The sequence below is a fragment of the Solanum tuberosum genome, unplaced genomic scaffold (genome assembly GCF_000226075.1).
Source record: "Solanum tuberosum cultivar DM 1-3 516 R44 unplaced genomic scaffold, SolTub_3.0 scf00210, whole genome shotgun sequence".
NCBI lineage: Eukaryota > Viridiplantae > Streptophyta > Magnoliopsida > Solanales > Solanaceae > Solanum > Solanum tuberosum.
This window is the reverse complement of record NW_006239135.1, coordinates 187094-209874: the sequence shown is the minus strand read 5'-3', so window position 1 is coordinate 209874 and position 22781 is coordinate 187094. Positions and strand designations below refer to the sequence as shown.

The following is a 22781-nucleotide window of genomic DNA, read 5'->3' as shown; positions in this document are numbered from 1 at the left end:
GTGTTTTGGTTCGGTGTCGGTTTTTTTTTCCGGAACTTTGGTTCGGAGTTCGGTGTAAGGGTCCCGAAACTACGGTGCACCGAAGAACCGAAGTTTTATTAAATAAATTTAAAAGTATTTATTATATTACTTAATTTTTAACTTTACTTGGCCCATTTCAATTTTTATATTTAGATCCTAAACTTAAATAGCAAAAATCTTAATAACAAAATAGTAAACCCTAAAGACCTAAAGTCTAAACTAAACAAAACTCAATTTAATTCAAGTTTGAGCAGCAACTTGGTGTTTCTACTTTCTACTTTTTTTTATCATTTTATGTTGTTACTTTGAAGTGAGAACAACAAATTGATGTTCTTACCTTTTATTGTTAGACGGTTAGTTGTTACTTTGAAGTTTGAAGTGTGAAGTGAATAACAATTGTTACTTTATCATATTCTCTCTTTATTTTTGTTGACACCGAAAAACCGATTTTAAAACACCGAACTAAACCGAGCCGAACCGATCTAGTTTGGTTTGAAATATGGTGTACACTTTTCTAAAACCGAATATCGAAGAACTGAACCGAAATTTGATTAAACCGAACTGAAGAACCGAACGCCCACCCCTTTTGTTAACACTTGCTTATGACTCAAGTATGCTAAATTCCACTTTGATTGTTAAGGAAATAATACATTATACAGAGCCATATAAAACTAAACAAAACACATGAGCACAGACTAACAAACTAAAGTTTTGAGTGATAAAATCTTCATTGATATAAAGTTTAGATTCTTATCAAATTCTTCTCTTTCCCCTCCATTGTCCCTCCAAAAAAGGAAAAAAGTAATATAAAATACTACTATTAAAAGAAAAAGATATATATATTTCAATCTTATAACTTTTGAAAGTGCAAGATGGCTTTTTCCCCAGGCTACTAATTTAGATATGGATTTTCTCTCATGACAACTTGTCATTCTCTTTTCTTGCTTCTATCTGCTCTTGTTTCTTCATCTTCATCTACATCTTCAACGTCTGTATGCGTATATTCCTCAGAAGTAAATGATGATGATGATGATGAGTGGTGTAAGTTGTAGGCATATTTTGATTCTTGGAATTGTAGCCTTAGTGTTCATAACAATGGGACACCGAAAAACCGATTTTAAAACACCGAACTAAACCGAGCCGAACCGATCTAGTTTGGTTTGAAATATGGTGTACACTTTTCTAAAACCGAATATCGAAGAACTGAACCGAAATTTGATTAAACCGAACTGAAGAACCGAACGCCCACCCCTTTTGTTAACACTTGCTTATGACTCAAGTATGCTAAATTCCACTTTGATTGTTAAGGAAATAATACATTATACAGAGCCATATAAAACTAAACAAAACACATGAGCACAGACTAACAAACTAAAGTTTTGAGTGATAAAATCTTCATTGATATAAAGTTTAGATTCTTATCAAATTCTTCTCTTTCCCCTCCATTGTCCCTCCAAAAAAGGAAAAAAGTAATATAAAATACTACTATTAAAAGAAAAAGATATATATATTTCAATCTTATAACTTTTGAAAGTGCAAGATGGCTTTTTCCCCAGGCTACTAATTTAGATATGGATTTTCTCTCATGACAACTTGTCATTCTCTTTTCTTGCTTCTATCTGCTCTTGTTTCTTCATCTTCATCTACATCTTCAACGTCTGTATGCGTATATTCCTCAGAAGTAAATGATGATGATGATGATGAGTGGTGTAAGTTGTAGGCATATTTTGATTCTTGGAATTGTAGCCTTAGTGTTCATAACAATGGCGTGGAGATGTTCGAGTGTTGGAGTGAACTGGGGTACTATGGCATCTCATCAGTTGGCAGCAGAGAGTGTAGTGAAGATGCTTAAAGAAAATGGATTTGACAAAGTAAAATTATTTGAAGCAGATGACAAGATTTTGAGTGCTTTAATAGGTAGTGATATTGAAGTGATGCTTGCAATTCCTAATTATATGTTACAAGATATGAGCACTAACCCTGAAATGGCAGCTTCTTGGATTGATGCCAATGTTTCTACTTATGCTTACACTCATGGAGTCAAAATCAGGTTAATTTAAGTCCAACATGTTTCACTTCTTGCATGGACATAAGTCAATTTTTTACTTTCTTTAAAACCCCTGGTTCACGTGAACCCATGGTCCCCTCTCAAGACTTGTCCTCTTCTTAGTTGTTTTCATCACGTGAACTTAAAAGTACAAAAATATGTTACTAATATTGTTTACTTAAAGAACAATTAATATTAAGGGTAAAATGGCGCTTGACTGGTTGTTCTGAAAAAACTTTATTATGACAACTGTAATGAGTTAAGGGAACACTACGTATAGTTTCACAATTTTTTTGTGACATATTTTTACATTTAGGGGCCAATTTATATGAATTAGGCAATTTTTTTTTGTTTTTTCGTGTGTGTTAGCTCATGAAAATTGACGCCTTATGGTGCACGGCCGGTTGTTCTGAAAAAAACTTTATGTCGAGTGAAATAGTAATATGAATGATGATTTACTTTTTGTAACCGTAAAAAAATATATAATCAAATTAAACATCTATCTTAAAGGTAGTGGTGCTTCCATCTTTTTAAATTCTAGATACGCCTATGCGTCCCCTCCCTTTCCACACACATACTAGGTGTTCATGATTTGGTTAAAAATTGATCCAAACCAAAAACCGAAATCAAACATTTATCTTAAAGATAATGGTACATCCATTTAAATTCTAGTTATGCCCCCGCCAACCAACTAAGCTACTGAGATTCCTCACGAATTATTCTTAATAATGCAGGTATGTAGCAGTAGGAAATGAGCCTTTTCTTCAAACATACAATGGAACTTATCTACATTCCACTTTTCCAGCTCTGCGAAATGTTCAAGAAGCCATCAACCATGCTGGATTAGGGCCAGAGGTGAAAGCAGTTGTTCCTTTAAACGCGGACATTTACTACTCCCCTGACTCGAATCCTGTCCCTTCAGCAGGCGATTTCAGGCCAGAAATACGCGATTTAGCCATTCAAATTGTTCAATATCTCGACTCAAATGATGCACCGTTTGTGGTTAACATTTACCCTTTCCTCAGTCTCTATGCAAACAATTACTTCCCATTTGAGTATGCCTTCTTTAATGGATCAAACAAGCCTATGAAAGATGGCGATAATCTTTATACTAACGTGTTTGATGCCAATTTCGATACTCTTGCTTGGTCTTTGAAGAAAGCTGGCTTTCCCAACATGAAAATCATAGTCGGAGAAGTAGGATGGCCTACAGATGGAAACAAATACGCGAATATTGAAAATGCAAAGAGATTTAACCAAGGGTTGGTTCAACATGCTTTAAGTGGAGAAGGAACCCCTGCAAGGAAGGGGAAAATCGACGTTTACTTGTTCAGCCTGATTGATGAGAATACTAAAAGCATTGCTCCTGGTAACTTTGAGAGGCATTGGGGAATATTTGAGTTTGATGGTCAGCCTAAATATGAGCTAGATTTATCTGAAAAGCCACTCGCTGCAGTAGAAGGCGTAACTTATATGCATAAAAAGTGGTGTGTACTAAAGCCACACTTACCAAAAGATGCACAAATTTACTTGGCAAAGAGTGTTGACTACGCGTGTAGTCGTTCTGATTGTACTGCATTGGGCTATGGTTCTTCTTGTAATCATCTGAGTGAACGAGGAAATACATCGTATGCTTTCAATATGTATTATCAATTCAATAACCAGAACAGTTTGGACTGTGATTTTCAAGGCTTGGCTATGGTAACTCATAACGATCCATCCAACGACAAGTGCCATTTCCCTCTCATGATTGCTGATGGTCGTAAAGTTATGTTGTTGCACAAGAACTTAGTGTATATTATACTGGCTGTTCTACAAGGATTTCTAGTAGTTTTGCTGCTTGTTTCTTAGACAGGTCATGATGATTTTGATGTAATTAACTAGTAGCACAATACAGGTATTTTTTACAGCATTCATATTTCTAACACAGCGAATATGACCCTTATCTTGACGTCAGCTGATAATTACGTTACTACTTCTTTTTGCATTTAGAGTAGACATTCCATGAGAGCTTGGAGTACCAAAAAAATTACTACAAAGGTGAAATAATTTGTTTTCTCCCTCAACTATGACTCAAATCTAATTAATGTACATCCTTATATTATCTAAGTGAGCAAAAAACATCCTTATACTATACAAAAAATAACAAGAATCATCCTTCAATCTATTTTTGTTAAGAAACTGATTGAACCAATAAAAAAAATTTAATTTGGTCATGTCTTTCCACGACGAGAAGATCAAAGTTACCTAAAAAGAATAAGGATATGGATAGGAAATGAATCTTTCATTCTTGGAATTTAAATTTTGCGTGTTGTCAGTTTATATGCTTTTCGCATCATCAAGTAAATTGACTTTCAACAACACATAAGTTTTGAAATATTTATAAAGTAGGTTCCGATGGTTAGAAATATTATGTAAAAAAATTATTTTAAAAGTATTACGTCCAACTATTTAGAGATTTTCTTTGATAAAATATTTAGGGCGCATGTACTATATATACAATGAATTCGCATTTTATTCAATGTACATAAATATTGGAAATTTAGTGAAATTACGTGGGCGTTTGGTTATGAAAATAAAATAAATAATTATTGTATTTGAAAAATTTGAAGTTGGAGTAGTATTTGGCCATATTTTTACAAGAATATTTAGAATTTGAATATATTTTGTCTGGATATGATTTAAATCCTCAATTTCTAAAAAAAAATAAAATCACTTGACTAGCTTAACCATGTGTACATATATTCATTCGACTTGACACATTTAATTTTTTGTTGGTGGCGTGAGTGTTTTAAAAAATATACAGAAGGATGAACCTTGCAACTTTTTGGATAGTTTAAGGATTTTTTTTGTTCACTTACATAACACAAGTATGTACTTTAAGTTTAGCTCATACTTATTTTAGCAAAAAACTCGACAATTGTATATCACATTCTATTAATATCTACAACAAGAGTTCTTGTTATGACATATCACACACCAAATAAATAGTCGAAATGAGACATATGTACTAAGAATATCGTCTATAAGGAAAACTCAGGTAACAGACTCGACTCGAGTATATATATAACTCATCTACTAACTACCATTACATGCCAATTGGCTAACAGACTAACTAACTCTATAAAATAAGAAGTAGACTTAGTTAGAAAAACGAATTTCAAAGTTGGAATCCACCATTTCCTTGTTTTCGCACCAAAGTCCTAGAAATTGGGGATTCGTTCAATCAGAGAAAAAAAATGGAACCGGAGCTTTTCGATGTTCCTATTAGTGTCTCAGACTCAAGGCTAAGTTTGAATTGTGATTGCAGACAAAGAAGAATCAATGAAGTTACAATTATGGATTTGCCGGCTGCGATTATGGTGGAAATACTCACAAAATTGCCAATCAAGATGATTTTCCGATGTAAGTTTGTTTGCAAACGTTGGTATAAGCTCAAAACTTCTGATCATTTATTTGTCAACATGTATGACGCCAGACCGCGTAAATTTCCTTGCATTTTCCTTTCAAAAAATTATTCTGTCCGTTATCTGCTTGAACTTGGAGCAGATTATGACTATACTACTCCAGTGGCGGCTCAAGCTAATTAGTGGCCTAAAGCCAAAAATAAATTGGATGCCTAAATTTTAATTATTTTTTTAGATTTGAGATTCAAGTTATTTCTTTCTTTTTAATGAAAAAAGTTTTATTTTTTATGATCTTAAACTAAAGATATATATTTATATATACCAAAATAATTTTTAATCTTGTGGTCTTAAACATATCACGTGGAAGTTAAATTTAAAAATTGATTCATAAAAAAAAACATTCTTTAATGTTTCGAAACAAACATAAAAAAGACAAATAAATTAAAAAATATATTATATATTTTTTTGTTTAAAAATGTTTATAATAATTTTATTATTACTAAAAAATTAGGCCCTTCGATTTTTGGGGCCTAAGGCATATGCCTCATTTTTGAAGGCATTGAGCCCAGCCCTGTACTTCTCAATGAATAAACAGACCTATTATCTTGGACCGTAATTTACACCTTCCTCATCCCGTTGATTTGGTTTCTGAGGATAAAGCAAACTTGACATTAATTGGTTCTTGTAATGGACTCATTTGTTTGTTGAATGGTGAAACGCATGTGGTAAATCATTCGGTTTGGGTGAGTATTTCAAGGTTAAATTGCCTGAATGGGAGAAAAGAATTCGTCATATTCATTATGGATTTTGCTTTAGTGAGGCCTCTGGACAGTATAAAGTATTGAGATTAGTAAATAGGAAGTTTCGGGGTCGTCCAGACGTATCTGAATTGGAGGTTTATACTCTTGGAGTTGATGAGAAAAATTGGAGGAATGTGGGCAAAGCTCCAAAACCTGTACGGGGAACGCTTAGCGATGCTAATGTCAATGGTACTATTCATTGGCTGGATGGTGAAGATCTTCCAAAAAGGGTCAGTATTTACTCCTTTAATATCGCGACAGAAGAAGTGAAGTCTCTGCCAGCTCCATCTGGTTTAAAATCTCCATCCTTGCACTTGATGCTAGCGGAGTTGGGAAATTGTCTATGTTTGTCTGTTAGTAGATCTTTTCATTATATGGATATATGGTGGATGAAAGAGTATGGGATAGCTGGATCTTGGACTAGAGATCGCATTTCAGTTACTCTGCCTGGTATCGCTGGTCGTCACATATTAATACCAATCATAATTTGGAAAGATGGGGAAATCTTGATGCAAAGCGAACGTGGCACACACCTAGTTTCTTACAACCCAAAAGAGGAGATGCTTAAGAAGGTGGTCAATGTGTATGGTAGTGGCACTGAAGCGACTAGATACATTCCAAGCTTTTACTCGCTCAAGACTGTCATGGGGGACAATTTTCAAGTCTCAAATGCTTATCGGAAGACTCAGATAGTTTAGAGCATTTCTTTTGTCTTACTCCCTCCGGGATATGATGTTTTGCTGCTGTGTTTCTGATAAATTCAGTTTAAACCCTGTTAGCTTTTACTGTTTTCGTGGATGCTTTTGAATTCTAGTAGACAACACCTCTGCTTCTTTAACTATATGTTGTCCATTTTAACATCTCAAAGTTACTTGCATTGCTCAGTCTCCAAAGCTGCATTTCTTTTATTCATTTCATTCATCAGCATCTGAATAGAACGAACTATGAAGGAACAAAATGTTGGTCTATCAGTCAGGCATATTTATTTTGGAAGTGCATAAAAGATAATTTGTCGAACTTGTTTGGGGTAAACAGTGCATGAACTTCTTTGGGTAAAGTTAACGGAATGCATCAATTGGGAGTAACTTTCACCCTGTTTTTTTCTTGTTGTATTTCCCTAAATTGGTGATTTTCTTGAGCAACTAGATGTATTTCAAGTTTTTACTTGCTCAAGACTGTCATAACTTCTTTAAGGAATTAAGGTCTCAAATATTTATTTGAAGGCTCAGATAGTTTAGAGTATTTCTTTTGTCTTAACTTCCTCCATTTTGTACCATATTTTTTTTCCAAGGCCATAACTCACTGGTGTTACTAAAATCCAGCATGAAAATATACTCTTGGAGTGACCCTTCCAACTGATAGAGTTTATTTTGTTGTCGTCTTAATATTTTAGGAAGAGAGCTAGCTACTACTTAAATCGCTCCATAACATGATGAATGGAGTGGAGACCACTATCGTTATTTTGATTTGATCATTTTCTATGTTAGGCTACCCCTCTTTGTGCTATCAATTTAAGATCTACTTGTTTTTACTGATTCATGCAAGTTCATTCTCTCGTACTTCCATTATGTCTTTTTCTAGGTTGTTTTTGTCTTGAGTCGGGGTCTATGAGAAATAGGCTTATGCTCTACCCTTTCCAAACACCATTGTGTGCGACTACATTGGGTATGTTGCTGTTGCAAGTTTCATACTTCTTTCATATTGTAAGAGATGATTTTGATGTTAACCATTAGGTATATCGCCTAGTGGTATATAAGCTAAAAGAAATCCATTATTTTTGGCCAAAAATATGGAAGCTTTTTTTTCCAGAATAAACATCAATTGCATCTAAAGAAGAAACTAAAGGGAATCACACTTGCCAAATAGGAACTTTATTTATCTTGTAAAGCCAAATTCATTGCAACATTCAGGGAATAATCTAAGTATATAGAGAGACCAGCATATTCCTCTTCCCCTGTCTTCTAATGAGCGACATGTTTAAGTGTACGTTTATGAGTAAACTTTGGTGCTGCCTTTGGAGCCAAGCGTGTCTTAGTGATAATCTTTCCTGTTGGATTGCGAAGAATATTTGGTTTTGTAACTCTAGATTTGTGTGGTAAATGTATGTTAGGAGAGAACTTTCTTGTTGATTTGGGTGTAACTTTGGGATTCACCTTTTGTTTATAAGTGGTTGAAGCTATCTTTGGAGAAACATGAGATCCAACTTTAGGTCTAACTAGGAAATGTTTATACACATGGTTTCTAGTTGGCTTTGGTGATGATTTTGGAGAAAGATTTTGTTTACTTTTTGGGATTTTAGGAGTCAAATATGTTGGAAGATATTTACTAGATATAGGAGATTTTTTTGTCACTTTAGTGGTTGAATGAGGAATTGGCTTTGAAGAAAACACATGAGAATGAGGAGCCAAGATTGAGTTAGATGTGTGTTTTTCAATTGGTTTTGGAGAAAGATTCTGTTTAATTGAGCTCTTAGGAGCTAACCGACCCCAACTTAGTTGTGACTGACGCGTAGTTATTGGTGAGCTTTTTGGAGCCAAATGTGAAGGAAGAGGTTTATTTGGTGATGGTTTAGGAGAAACTTTAGGTTTAGAAAGAGGATATACTATTTCTACCTTAGGGATTGATTGTGGGGATTGTGGATTTCCTAAGGCATTCTTTGGTAATGTTGGGATCTTAGATAAGGAGGGTGAAATTTCAAATGAAGTTGCACATGTGAAGAAAAACAAAGTTGCAAAGATGGAAAAATTGTAAATTTTTCCATTTTTGCTTTACTATAAAGTTTATTATAATGGTTAATATTGCACTGTTATGACTTCTGTGTCATACTTATAGGTGGACTAAGCAAGAAGTAGGTGTCGACTAAGTCTAGATTAAACTCCCTTGGGATTTAATGAAGTTATTAATTAACTTTACCGTTCATTAAGAAATGTACAATCATAAATGTTTAAAGAGTCTTTAGCGATGAAATAAGTTACAAATGGACACCAATAATTCATTACATAATACTCCCTCTGTTCCAATTTATATGATGTACTTTGACGAGATACGAAGTTTAAAAAAAGAAAGACTTTTGAAAGTTGTGATTTAAAATAAGTCATAGATGTTTGTGTAGCTATAAATCATAAAACGGAAATTTTAAAGTTAAATTGTTACTAAATATAGAAATGTCATTCTTTCTTTGTTTGACTGACTAAAAAGGAAATTGTATCATGTAGAAACGTGGCATTGTTTATATCTTCCCATCATAATATCCCACAAGTTACGTCATGCGCTTGTGTCCTGCTAGGCATACGTTTGAATCGTGCAATTAATCTAAGAAAATTGAACTTGAAGAAAAGGTTCAATACATAAATAAAAAGATCACTCATTATCCAACAAAACATATCTATAAAACACTTTTTTGTAATCTCTAAGTCTTGGATTATCCAACACATAAATAAGTAAAACAGGGATTAACAGCTTGTTCCTCTTCAATACTACAAAAAAGTTTACCCTGGGAATGAGTGTCTTAGTCTTTCTCTTCCAGTATGTGAAGAGAAATGCAAGGTAAAAGTACGTAAGAGATAGAATGAAGCTTTGTATTCAAGGCTTTTGTTCCCTTTTGGGGGAAGGCAATGGTTGCCTACACAACAACGTCTACACGTTCGAACTCAATCAAGGACATGTTAATATCTTGCTCCACCGAGAAACTGGCTGGTGCACCAACTTCAATACGTCCAAATCTATCAACAGCAAGTCTCATCGATCCTTTGAACATGTCAACTTTAGCTTTTGTCAGGACTAGTGTTGAACCTTCTTGAATTAAATCCACTACACAAAAGACAATTAAAATTTAAGGCGTCTTCAATGAATAATTAAACCAAATCTTGAATTCTATGCGAGGAAGTGGGAGTAAGACATGTCCCTAGTCATCTGCTTAAAGTAAAAAGATCAAAAAAATGTCAAAACAAATCACAGAACTCAAGCAATGGACAAGCACAACAAGAGAATAGTTGAAAATCCTTGTAAATAAAGCATATAAAGATATCAAACAACAAACATTAAAGGCAATTAGATAGAGCAAGATCGGAAGTCAACAATGTTAGACTTACCCTATCTCCTTCCAGTTCTTTTCTGGCTAAATTTTAGGGATTTATCAGTTCAAGTCATTTGCTGTAGTTAAAATTCAATCGATTAAGTTTCCTTGTCCTTTATCATTTTCTTTTCATTTCATTTTACTGTGAATTGGTAAAGCCAGGCTGGGTTTTTGAAATTAAAGAACTTAATCATGTTCATGTCACCTTGATGCTTAGGCAAGCATCTCGACGTCATATATGTAACGATAAGAGATTTCTCTGAGATCCATGATGAATCTGGTAATTTTGATAGCATTTATTGAAGCTCTTAAACATGACTAGCAGCCAGAATTATGGTAATAGACTAATAAGAGGAAGATTACAGTTAGAGAGGTAGGAATATTGAAGTATATAAGAGATTTCAGTAGCTCATACTTATGTGACTTGTCTGTTACTTAGGTTTAGGGTAGTTGTCCTTTCTGTTTCTTCAGTACAACACTGTCTAGAAACCACTCTCCCAATACCAAATTTGACAGAAAGCTGAGGTCAAATCAACTGAATTTTTTTAATAACCATGGTGTCCGGGACAATTTGCTCGCACCTCGACTAATTCCAAAGACCTTCCACAACACAAGAACAAGTCATTCTCCGTCAGCGTCAAGGCTGGGACAAATGGGAAGAAAGCACCTAATGTTTTTGCCTCTGCTAGGATTTTGAACTTAGCTACACATATTGGAGCGGGGTGGATGAAATGGAAGCTCGGAACCGGTATCTTGTGTGATAAGAATGTGTCACCAAGCATAAAAGGTAAAGTTTAAAGTGGTAGTTAGACCAACTATGTTGTATGGCGGAGTGTTAGTCGGTGAAGAACTCGCACATCAAAAAGATGAGAGTAGCAGAAATGAGGATGTTGAGATGGATGTATGAGTATACTAGGAGAGATAGGATCAGTAACGAAACTATTCAGCACAAGGTGGGAGTAGCCTTGGTGGTGGACAAGATAAAGGAGACGAGGCCGAGATGGTAGGGGTAAGGCTCTGCATACACACCACCCTGCCCAGATCCCACTTATGGGATTACCTTGGGTATGTTGTTGTTGGGATTTTGAGCTTAATACCTCAGGATTCTCAACCCACTTCATTGACCACTAGACACACGTTTGGGTGCAACTAAAAATTCTAATCCATGTTGATACTAAAAAAACTTTAGATTTAGAACCTCGAAATTTATAACAAAGATTAAAATCTGTTTTAAGGAAGTAAGGAACAGTCGACATTCGCTATTAAATCAGAGAAAGCCAATGCCGAAGCATGTAACTACCAAAACACTCCAACAAGCATCTATATTAAAACCTAAGTTTCTGGACACTGTATGTATCCACTCATTCACTCTCTTCCTATTACTCTCTCTTTGAGTTTGGCACAGATCTATAAGCTTGTAAAGCACCATATTCCCCTTCCATACCTCCCCTATTCCAGGCATGATAGTGCTTAGGTATTGCGAATTAATTAGGTAAACATCCTGGAGCTAAGAAAGCACTTTTTTTAATACAGTAAAGCAACCATTGAGCTGTTTGGAATTTAAATCTCATCGGATAAGGATGAAAGATCATAATAACTTATGTCATCCACCATGGTTAAAGGTAGTAGTGATAAAGCCAAGTTATTGGTTTTTGTCAACAGTAGTAAGGATACTTTATACATGTGATCATTACCAATGCTAGATATGGTTTATAAATCAGAAAAAGGGCAACAAGAATACACGACTTATTTTTCCAAATACTCAAAACTCCATAGGCACCAAACTTGCACAGCCAACTTAAGCTTATGCACTCAAATGCTACTAATTTTCCCCACCATGCTTCGTTAAAAGGTTGACAAGCACCATTCCCAACCCGGACAACATAACTTTACAATGCCACAAATACCCGATTGCCAACGCTAACAAGTTTGAAATTTTGAAAAGCCTTCCCATGGATCTTATTCAAACATGATCTACTCCTTCTCTACATGTACATACTAATTTTCATATCCACTATTCCTAACAATATATCGATAAAACTTCCACCCTGCACTTCTCAAAGAATGCCGCTTCTATTTATTTTTTTGGCAATTAACGTGAACTTTACCATCCGAGGACGAACTAAACAATTCAGTCCCTTCTCAGTATCCTACTCTACCAGAAAACACATCCAAAAACCTTATATGATAGACATTAGAGACTCGATATTTCCCAATCCAGAAGTTCTTCAGCTTTCAGGCAATTTCCAATACATACAACAGAAGTCAAACTTATAGCATCAACAAAAAACAGGAAACTCATCAAAATAGTTCTCCCTTTGACATCAATGCTGAGATCCTAATAACATAAACTCAGCATTGATGATATAAAAAGCCACTCCTAACAATAAAGAGTCTATTATTTCTCAATCCAAACACTAATTTCGTCTTAACAACATCTGTAATCAGTGAACAAAGTTCGAAATCAAGCATAACAAATCAATCCACAATAACTACTCAAAACAAAATTACCTTGATCATTGCGGGCAGTGAATATAATAATTCCAGTTTCATCACCAACCAAACATTCAGCAATACGATTTCTCTGTGCAATTAGCTTCTTACTAATAACCTTCACAGTTATATTAACCCCAAAATCTAATGGGCGAAGCTGATTCACTTTTTTAGATCCCACTTTCTGCTTCTTCTGCTCTGCCATTCTTACCTGCGATTTCTAAAAACCCATTCAATTCACAGAAAAAAAAAAAGAAGCAAAATCGAGAATTTTCAGGGAATTTAAGCTGTTTTATCATAAAAAGAGAACAACAGATTTAAGGCAGATGTAGTAAAGTGGGAGGGAGAAGAAAAGGAAACCTGAAATTAGATTGCGCCGGAAAAAGAGATCGCCGGGAGATTCGCCGGTCAATGGAGATTTTGTTCAAAGAAGAAGAACTCAAGTTGAAATAAAAGGAAATTGTAAATTTTGGGGAAAATGTTGATGGGAAGCTCTAACAAACTGCAATTTGGATATATTTTTTTTACTTAAATAATAAATTATATTGCCTAATTTATAAATTATTATACTCTTACCGAAAATAATTGTACCTTTCTAATCCGAAATAACAAAGGGGAAAATTGTGCATTTTAGCAAAATATTAATTCAAAATAAATGATATAGTTATATTTTCATTTAATTCCAATTCGCAGAAAGCACATTATCATTCGCCTCTCTCCCCTGAATCTCGCTCATCACTCTCAATTCTCTCCCTTGCCTCTCTCACTTTATACAACACAAATGTATAAATTGTGTTTGTATTTGTATAAAACGAGAGAGATTGTATATATAAATACAAATACATAATTCTCTGTCATATACACTTATAATTATACTAGTATAAATCTTTCATAGCCAAATTCTCTTTTGCATTTCTCTCTCTCGCTTTATACAACACAAAAAGTGAGCGAAGATTTGATATACAAATATAAATGTTTTAACTCGATCCAATTGTATACAAATTCAAAAATTTATGCAGATATACAACCTAAATCATTGATACATATACATAATAGTTTCATATATACAATTATCTAACCGATATACATATACAATGTTTTTAGGTTGTTCTTTTATAACTTCTTTTTCTTTAATTAGTTTGTCTAATTTTTTATTTAATTCTATCAATAATACTATTATAGTGTTATTTTGTTTAATAATTATTTGATCTTTCACTTGAAGGTTGGTGATCAGACAGACCTTGTGGATCTGGTTGAATACTTCCTGCAAATTTTAAGGCTTTAGTGTATGATGGTTCTTGGCATAAGTCGTTCATGAAAGGAGTTTATCTTCTAGTTGTTTTATTGTCTTTTTTAATTCACTAACTTCAGTAGTTACTGTTTCCAATTGAGTTATAATTTTTTCAACTAATTCCGTAGTTTTTAATTCCGATTCTTTAGGTTTTTCTGTTATGGTTTTTATTAGCCTTACTATTTCAACTTTTGTAGGTATCTGTTCTATATTAAACTTACTATTTAAGTATTGGATTTTTCTATCTAATTCTAATTCTTGTGATTTTAAGAAGTCAAGATTTTGTTCTAACATTTCTAATATCTTTTTATGTTTATTTTGAGTTATTTCTACTGTTTCTAGTAGTCTTACTATACTCTTTTCTTTTTCTTGTGTTTTTTCACTAAAGTTTATTATAAGATCTATTATAGTATTATATTGTTTATCTTCTGAATGTAAAAAATGTTCTCCTTGACTAAAATTGCACCTTATTACGGAATTTTCTTTTAATATTCTGTACTTCTTTTCAGGGTAGATTCTTAAGTCTAAGTAATCTAATTGTTTTAATGGATCTATAGCTATTATTTTAGCCTAGAGGAATATCTATTTTACTAATACTTTTCCTCTGAAATTTTATTCTATTATTTGCAGATTGGATATCACTATCGATGCTTTGTAACTCCCACCTTAGAGCACTTAATAATTCTGGGTTAACTAATTTAGGTCTATTTACTGAGTATAATCCTCCGTGATTACAAAATCTATCTACTAAGTCTCTTGTTTCTAATACTTTTAAATATAAGCTTAAGGCCTGTCTTAATTTTAACCACTCTGATTTGATTTGTATTTCTCTGTATAAATACCAATATCCTAGTCGTAGTTGATTAGCAAAAGGATGTTTTTTCATATATTATGTCTTGACTTTAACTGTGTAATATATTTATATTCTAATCTAGATATTATTTCTATTAGGTAATCTAACCTTATATTGTCTTCTTTAGTACGATTTAGTCTTTTATATTCGAAATATAAGCTATTCAGATCTCTTTTGGTTTCTAAATGTTTTATAGTACTACGTAGCGGTCTTATCATTTAAATGATTACTTCCCAACAACTTCTCGCTCTGATACCAAAAATACAGAAAATACAGAAAAAAATACAGAAAATACCAAAAATACAGAAAATACAAAAAATATAGAAAATACAGAAAATACCAAAAATTAGAGCAAAATTAAACAAACAGATTTCCCAAAAATACAGAAAATTAAACAGATTTTAGATAACAGAAATCAGTAGAACTTATAACAGCAGAGTAGTAGAATAGCAGAAATTCAGATTTTTGTAAATCCTACTCAGTACTCCCTCTTACTCGTGTCTGGTCATGTTTATCTCATATATATCCTGTTTTTTTTTTTTATGTTACTACCCCGTTCATCTCTTCCCTTTAACCTGTATTCTTAAAAACTTCTTCATTAACCCCACCCCGGAGATGGCCAACAAGACGTCCTGTGATTTTTTCGGACTTTTTTAAGGCCTTAGAAACATCCTAGGAATTTACAAGTTAATCCATCGTTGTTATTAAGAAGTTAAAAGTCTAACCATATACTAAGGGTAGTTTTATACTATAAACATATTTACATACGTTCATTAAAGCAAACATGATTTAAAACAGACATACTTTACATATATTTTTAGGGAAAAATACAGGAAACATAATAGACTTACATGACTTAGACGGAGAGAGGTTTCCCTTTCGGGAACCCCGACTGACTCTTACACACTTAAAACAAACTTTTTTATAAACTGAATATTACAAGAGGGATTTTTAGGAGTTTTTGGATTGAGTAGTGGAGATCATTTTTCTGAACATTGGGAAGGGGAATATGTTGTGTGTTTTTCTATTTCTGGTTCTTTTTTCTTGTTCTTCTTTAGTGTGGAGTAGTGTCTTTTTATAGAGGTTGATGGAGTCTTAGTACATAATGTGGAGAATTACTAATGGCCAAACGTGGCCGACACACTAAGATAGTGGAATAAAAAGTAGTGGCTCAAATTTGGCCGATGCTTTAGAAGATAAGCTCAAATAATTCATGCCGGGTACACATTTGGGCCCCATCGCACATGCATTATTCTCACTTATTGACACAAACTTTGACATAATATACAACGCGTGCCTATTAGTTTTTTCCTCTTTGGAGGATAGTGATAAAGTAAGCACTCACATGACAAATGTGGGCATACCCACATGGTACACTTTATTCCTACTTTTATTGTCTTGTTTTGTTCTTCCCCTTCTTCTGTCTTTCTTCAGGTATCAAGGTTGTGCAAGGCTATGGAATCAAAACTCATTCCTGAATCATCATCTTCGTTAGGATCTTGAGCTTCTTGATAATATGCATTGTCTCCATGTTCTCCATAGTCTTCTTCTCCTGAACTGATGGACCTAGTTATAATATTATTAGGATTCTCCCTTCTAGAGCTAGTATTTGCTCTGTCTCGTTCTGTATCTGGTACCAATCTATCACCACTTGGATCTGGATTTTGGTAGAGTAGTAATGACATGTTTATCTTGTCCCTGTTGGAAAAATTTCTCTAAAGTCTTTTTTATTATGCTCTCGATTTTATCATTTTTTTTTCTTTTTATGGAGCATAGTTTTCTTTGTTATTGTTTCCACCTGAGTAAATGATTTGGGTAGCTGTCGTCTTGATGAACTTTCTCCTTCACTTTTTGGCAAAGTGACAGCCATAAACGGATTTGAGGTGTCTTTACCGGCTACTGTTTGAACCGGACTAGCTGTATCCTTTTTATCCGATACAGTGGATCTTTTTGCATTCGTTGAAGAATGCACACCCTGCTCATCCATTTTTTCTAGAGATGGAAAACTCATTTCTAAGGTCTGTGTACTGGTATGAATCTTCTGAATGGCTTCTTTGCCTTTGAGTGATTTTACCTACTCCATTAATTTCGCATTCTCTTGGAATAAAGCTTCCACCTTTGCATTTAATCTTTTAAAGGCCTCGGTCATTAAAGAACAGTGGTCACAAAAGATTATTTTATCTGTGTCCTTTTGGATATTATATTGTGGAGTATTTTGTGGATTTTGTCTGAGGGCTGGAGAGATATAGTAATTTGGACCAAGTATCCCTCTTGCATAATCTAAGGCTTCAATAAAATCATTACAACCTTTAAAAAGAGGAGTTTTAACTCCGTTTATGGATTCTACAACTTCTATCCAGGTTTGAAAAATATTGTTAGTCTTACCATGTATTACCACATAATATTTGAATTTGTTCTCTTTACTTTTGTCTGTAAAGTATTGACACAAGGCATTTAATGAGGCTATAAAATATTTATTGTCTTTCTTATTATATGTCATCCATAAATTATCTGCTAAACATTTCTGAGGTTTGTCTAACACACATTCTGGTAGTTGTCTAAAAGATAAATTTGAATTCGGGTAACATATTAAATTATGCTTACCGAAGTAAATACGATCCATCATATCTATTGATGGTGTCTGAGGTCTAAACTTCATGTTACCTAATACAGTCTGAGCGTATGTGTCTGATGCTGAGGCTACTCCTTTGCCTTTGTCTATTGAACTGGTTGGTCTCATGCTGAAAACAAAAGTATACTTAAGTTATTTTAATATTTAATCTACTTAACTGATCCGCTAGACTATTATCTTTTCCTTTTATATATTTAAAAATAACATTTGGATATATAGATATAGTATCCATAAAATTTAACCATCTTCTCTTGCTACTAGCCTTTTGATTTATCTTTTGATGAAATTTAACTATGGCTTCACAGTCAGTTCATACTAATATGTCATTTTTATTTAAAATATATAACTTAAAACTATTAAGACCATATATTATTGCTAAGACTTCAGCATCTATGCTGCTCATATTTCCTTTTTCTTTATATTTTCCACTTTGATAAGCGCAAATTTTTTCTTCTGTCTTATCACTATATTTATTTGGTCTGGCTTTTAACATAGCTCCCCATCCTTGGAAACTACCATATGTTTCAATTATTAAATAATCTATTTCTAATGGTATACTTAGTTCTGGAATGTTTTTAACTTTTTCTTTAATTTGTTGTACTAATTTAATGTCTTCTATATTAAAATGTTTTTGCCCTTTACTACCTGTTTTTGAATATAATGGTCCTGCTAGTCTTCCAAAGTCTTTAATAAAATTTCTAGCATAATTTACTAATCCTAAAATTTTTTGTAAATCTTTTGTATTATCTAATTTATCAGGCATATCTAATACTTTTGTTGCTATATGTGGTTGTAATTTAATTTTACCTTCTCCTAATGTTACTCCTAAAAAATTTATATGGTTCTTACATAATTCCATTTTCTTTTTACTTACTATTATTCCATTTTTTACGAATAAACGAAATACCGTCTGTAAGTGTCCTAAATGGTCTTTAATATCTTTACTAAAAACTAAGATATCATCTACATAGACTAGGACAAACCTTTTATAGTCTCCAAATATAGTGTCCATTTTTCTTTGAAATATTGGCGGGGCAGTCTTTAGCCCAAATGGCATAGCTAACCATTCGAAATGTCCTTCGGGACAAGTGAATGAACATTTTTACCTGCCAATATCTTGATTTACAATCGAATTTACTAAATATCCTTTTTCCCTGTATTCGATTAATTAATTCATTTTTATCGGGTAATTTATATGCATCTGTTCTGGTGTTATCATTAAGTCGTTTGTAATTAATTACCATTCTTGCTTTACCTCTTACTATTTCACTGTGATTTCTTACCATGAATGTTGTTGATCTATGTTTTGATGTAGATCTTCTTATTACTCCCAAGTTTAGTAATTCTTTTATTTGTATACCAAAGTCCTCTAAGTCTTGATTTGTTGCTTCAATAGCGGCCGTTTTTATTATGTATTCAGGGTTTATGATATTTAATTGACATACTATTTTATTATTTTTTCAATATTTTAAAGGTTTTTCTCCTATTATTTCCATGTCATCTAATATCTTTACTATATTGTCTAGATCTTTAGGACTTCTAATTGTACCTATCCTATCTATTCCTACTTGAAAATTATAGAATGTATTTTCTACTTCTATTAAGGTATAATCTTTTTCTCTTATATCATATTCTTTTTCTTCCTCGTATTGTTCTTTATGTCCTGAATTTTTACAATATTCACTTTTATTTTCGCAGTCTTTACAACATGTCTGTAAATTTTCAGGAGTGTTTGGAGATATACCAGCTTGTCTTCCTTTTGTTTCAAATTTAATAGTTTGTACTGGTGTATAAGTTAGGTGTTTGAAGAATATTACCCCATCTCTTGTAATTAACATTCCCCCATTATTTTGTATCATAAATTTTAATCCTAATACAAAATCTACATTTATGTTAAGATCTCTTACCCATATTCTATCAAGTGTGTACATTGGTTTATAAAATTCATTACATGTATTGATAAAACTTACTTGAGTCTTTCCTATATAATGTTGGTATGTATTATACGTTCCATCCATTTGCATTGCTGCAATTGGCTTATCTAAGGTTCTTATTAATTTTTGTGGTAGAATCTTTTTATTTATTATACTACCTGTACATCATGTGTCTACTAATGCCAAGGTTTCTAATTCAATATCCTGTATTTTAAGTCTAGCTAATACTTTAACAGTAGTAAATCTTTTATCTTCATTACATACTAAATTTTCATAATGGTTTATCATAGTTTCTATATTCATTAATTCTGCTTCTTAGGTTGATGTTTTGCACATCCCCCAGTCTTCGGTCATATTTTCTGTACATTTTTGTTTTCCTTTTTCTAACGACATTACCCTTTGTTCTAGTTCATTTATCCTACTTTCTAATGTTATTATTCGTAAGTTTATTGTATCGCTACTTATATCTCTATTTTCACGTCCTTCTTTTACTTTAATTTTTAATAAATTTTCTATGCATGTTATACATCCTTCAGCATAGCAAAACTTACATTTTGCCATTTTTTCTCTGCTTGGATACCATTTACATAGAATACATTGGTTACTATCTATTCCTTTATTTCTTTCAAACTCATGGGTACAGTCTTGTGAAATATTCATCATTGTACTTATTTGTAATTCTTCTAAGTTGATATTTTTGAATTCTAAACCTATTTCATTTATTAGTTCTATATTAGTTGAATCTGGCTCATCAGACCGAGTTGTTTCTTTAATTTCTACACTTACTATCGAATATATGCTTTCATTATCTGACATGTATTCATCAACATTAATCAATGTTTCTTGAAAATCTTCTATTCATTGCGAGTTTCTAGTTCTACTATTATTTCTTTTAGGACATACATTTGTTAAATGTTCTATACTTCCACATGTGAAATATTCTAGCTTATTTTTATAATTTCTGTCATTTCTATATTTTCTAACATGTCTATCCTTATTTAGATATGGCTTTTTAGCTGAAGATCTTCTTAAATAGTATCTTTTATTATATTGCTGATTGTAGTACGGTCTATATTTCTTGTATCTTTTCTTTGAATTATTCCGTCCTTTATCATAACTTTGGGTTGTATACATGACATTCTTACAGAAACCCATTTCATTTTGTTTTAGTTGTTTTTGTATTTGTATATTCGTGCATTTTTCTGTTAAAATTTCCATTATATGTTGTACTTTGTGTCCTATAGACCATTACCGTTTGGGTTTTGTATTACTCCTTCTCTTTTATACCATCTTTCTTCTATTTCTCTACCTAAAGCTCCTGGCAGTTTATTAAATAACTTTTTTCCTAGTTCTTCGTCAAAAGAATTTCCACTAATTGTACAGTAATAATAATAATCTTTAAGAAAGTTCTTTATGTGGAACCAACTTGTAATACTTAATTGTTCTAGGTTTATCAAAGCATTTCTCTGTAATACAACTAGGCCACTATTTGGGTCTTCTCCTGTAATTAAACTATGTATTTTATTTGTAAAATTATATGGGTTTGCTCCCAGGTTTACTAATGCTTGGAATTCTTGTGGGAAATTAGATTTATATGCTTCCCATAAGGCCTTTGCAGATTCTCCTAAAAAGGTTTCCATATATTTATACATTGTTTCTGCGTCTGCATCTTGGTATGCTTTTATATAGTCTGCTACTACTATTCCTTTCCATAAATCTATTACTGCATTCCACATCTGAGGATCATGTGCTGCTATATTTAATATTTTTCCTTTACTTCCTCCTTCTTGTAACCTAATAGGTTCTTCTATAGGCATCCTTCTACCCATTGGTCTTACATTTTCAGTTACTGTATCTGGGTTTATCCTAAATACTTGTCTCCTTGGTACATTTCCTATACTTGTGTCTATTGTATGTTGTTGGGCAGTTCGTTGGAATGGACTAGCACTTGAACTAGTGGATTCCATAAGCTCTTTTTGACTTATTATAGAATTTCTTTCGATTTCATCTTCACTTTCATACGGATTTTCTAGTATCTTTTCAAGATTTTCTAGTTTTTCTTGGTTATAGTACTCTTTTCTATATCCTAGATTATCAGTTCTAAGTTTGCATGTTTTAAAGTGTTTATTTACTTCAAAAATACCCATATTTCCTATCTTACATCCTTTACATTTAAAAGTTATATCAGTATTATTTTTATATCTTTGTTCAGCTTCTTGCAAAACTTCATCTACTTCATATCCTTCTTGTATTATTTCTACATTCATAAACTCTTTTTCTTCTTCTAATTCTAACTCTTCTTCTAAGTTAGTTTGATTAGAGTAATTATAGTTTGTGAACCTAATAGATGTTTCTCCTTTTGTATTAGTATACATTAGATGAGATTCTGGCGTGAGGACTTTCTTTTTATTAAATTGTTCCAAGTTCCATTCTAATCCTGCGTATTCTTCTGGGTTGATTTTTATTGGTTTTATTAACTTTATGCCTTTGTTTCCCATTACCTCCACTACATCTTCGACTTTTAATCTAAACCTTGTATTACTTTTGGATGCAACTTTCCCAATGAAACCGACACACATTAGTAGATTATTTCCGATACTCATTTCTTCGTATCCTTTAGTCTGTATTCCTATTTTTATGTGCTTTCCGAATTCTCCTAAATTAATCATAAAATCCGGGCTAATATAAAATATTCCTCCATTATTGGTCATATCTACTTCTGTTAATCCTATTATGGATTTCTTTAAATCGGACCACCTATCATCGTATATTACGATTAATACTTTAGTTCCCAGATTCTTTCTGGTTAATCCTTTTAACCCCACTACTATTAAGCCCATGTGCATTTATGTTAGTCTGTTATGTATGATTCCCTTTAGAGATTCTGAGTTTATTAAATTCATAGTAGTTATTTCTTTTCCTATAGCTGAAATTTGTTCCTCTCTATAATGTCTATATAGCTGATTATTTCTTGCAAAATATCCTGTATCATATAATATCTTTGGGTTAAGTAAATTTAACTGATTCTGTTGGAATATTTTTAGGTCTTTGTCTATATCTATTACTTGGTTTAACTCCTGGATTTGTTTATTTCTTGTTAATATTCTTGATATAAGGTTATTTCCTATTCTATTCTCAGAAAAACTTACTCGTGGTCTTTCTTCGACTGTTGTTCTTCTACTTGAAAGAAAGTCCATTTTTGAGATTTTCTAACTATGCTTGGTCTTT

General features: G+C 32.7%; 3 protein-coding genes across 4 annotated transcripts; 2 read left to right on the top strand and 1 right to left on the bottom strand.

The window, feature by feature from the left end:
- The first annotated feature begins 1560 nt into the window (after positions 1–1560).
- Positions 1561–3968, top strand: LOC102591150 (glucan endo-1,3-beta-glucosidase 6-like). The gene is made up of 2 exons (XM_006355920.2): positions 1561–2071; positions 2803–3968. The coding sequence occupies exons 1-2, from the start codon at positions 1707–1709 to the stop codon at positions 3917–3919; spliced, it is 1482 nt and encodes a 493-aa protein (XP_006355982.2). The 5' UTR covers positions 1561–1706; the 3' UTR covers positions 3920–3968.
- Positions 3969–5307: 1339 nt separating this feature from the next.
- On the top strand, positions 5308–6973 carry LOC107062221 (F-box protein At3g07870-like). Its single transcript, XM_015312601.1, has 2 exons — positions 5308–5637; positions 6233–6973. The coding sequence occupies exons 1-2, from the start codon at positions 5308–5310 to the stop codon at positions 6971–6973; spliced, it is 1071 nt and encodes a 356-aa protein (XP_015168087.1).
- Positions 6974–9605: 2632 nt separating this feature from the next.
- Positions 9606–13354, bottom strand: LOC102601858 (uncharacterized protein At4g28440-like). 2 transcript variants are annotated; one of them, XM_015312581.1, is made up of 3 exons: positions 13204–13354; positions 12862–13054; positions 9606–10085 (listed from the first exon to the last, which is right to left on the bottom strand). In XM_015312581.1, the coding sequence occupies exons 2-3, from the start codon at positions 13046–13048 to the stop codon at positions 9898–9900; spliced, it is 375 nt and encodes a 124-aa protein (XP_015168067.1). In that variant the 5' UTR covers positions 13049–13054; positions 13204–13354; the 3' UTR covers positions 9606–9897. The 2 variants fall into 2 exon arrangements, with proteins under 2 accessions (XP_015168067.1, XP_006355932.1); XM_006355870.2 differs by having other exon boundaries at positions 9624–10085; positions 12862–13063.
- Positions 13355–22781: the final 9427 nt, after the last annotated feature.

Coding starts and splice junctions, on each gene's coding strand:
- LOC102601858 (XM_015312581.1), bottom strand. CDS start 13,048: ATGGCAGAGCAGAAGAAGCAGAAAGTGGGATCTAAAAAAGTGAATCAG. Junction 10,086..12,861: donor CACTGCCCGCAATGATCAAG/GTAATTTTGTTT, acceptor TCTTTTGTGTAG/TGGATTTAATTCAAGAAGGT.
- LOC107062221 (XM_015312601.1), top strand. CDS start 5,308: ATGGAACCGGAGCTTTTCGATGTTCCTATTAGTGTCTCAGACTCAAGG. Junction 5,638..6,232: donor ATTATGACTATACTACTCCA/GTGGCGGCTCAA, acceptor GAGTATTTCAAG/GTTAAATTGCCTGAATGGGA.
- LOC102591150 (XM_006355920.2), top strand. CDS start 1,707: ATGATGATGATGATGATGAGTGGTGTAAGTTGTAGGCATATTTTGATT. Junction 2,072..2,802: donor ACTCATGGAGTCAAAATCAG/GTTAATTTAAGT, acceptor TTAATAATGCAG/GTATGTAGCAGTAGGAAATG.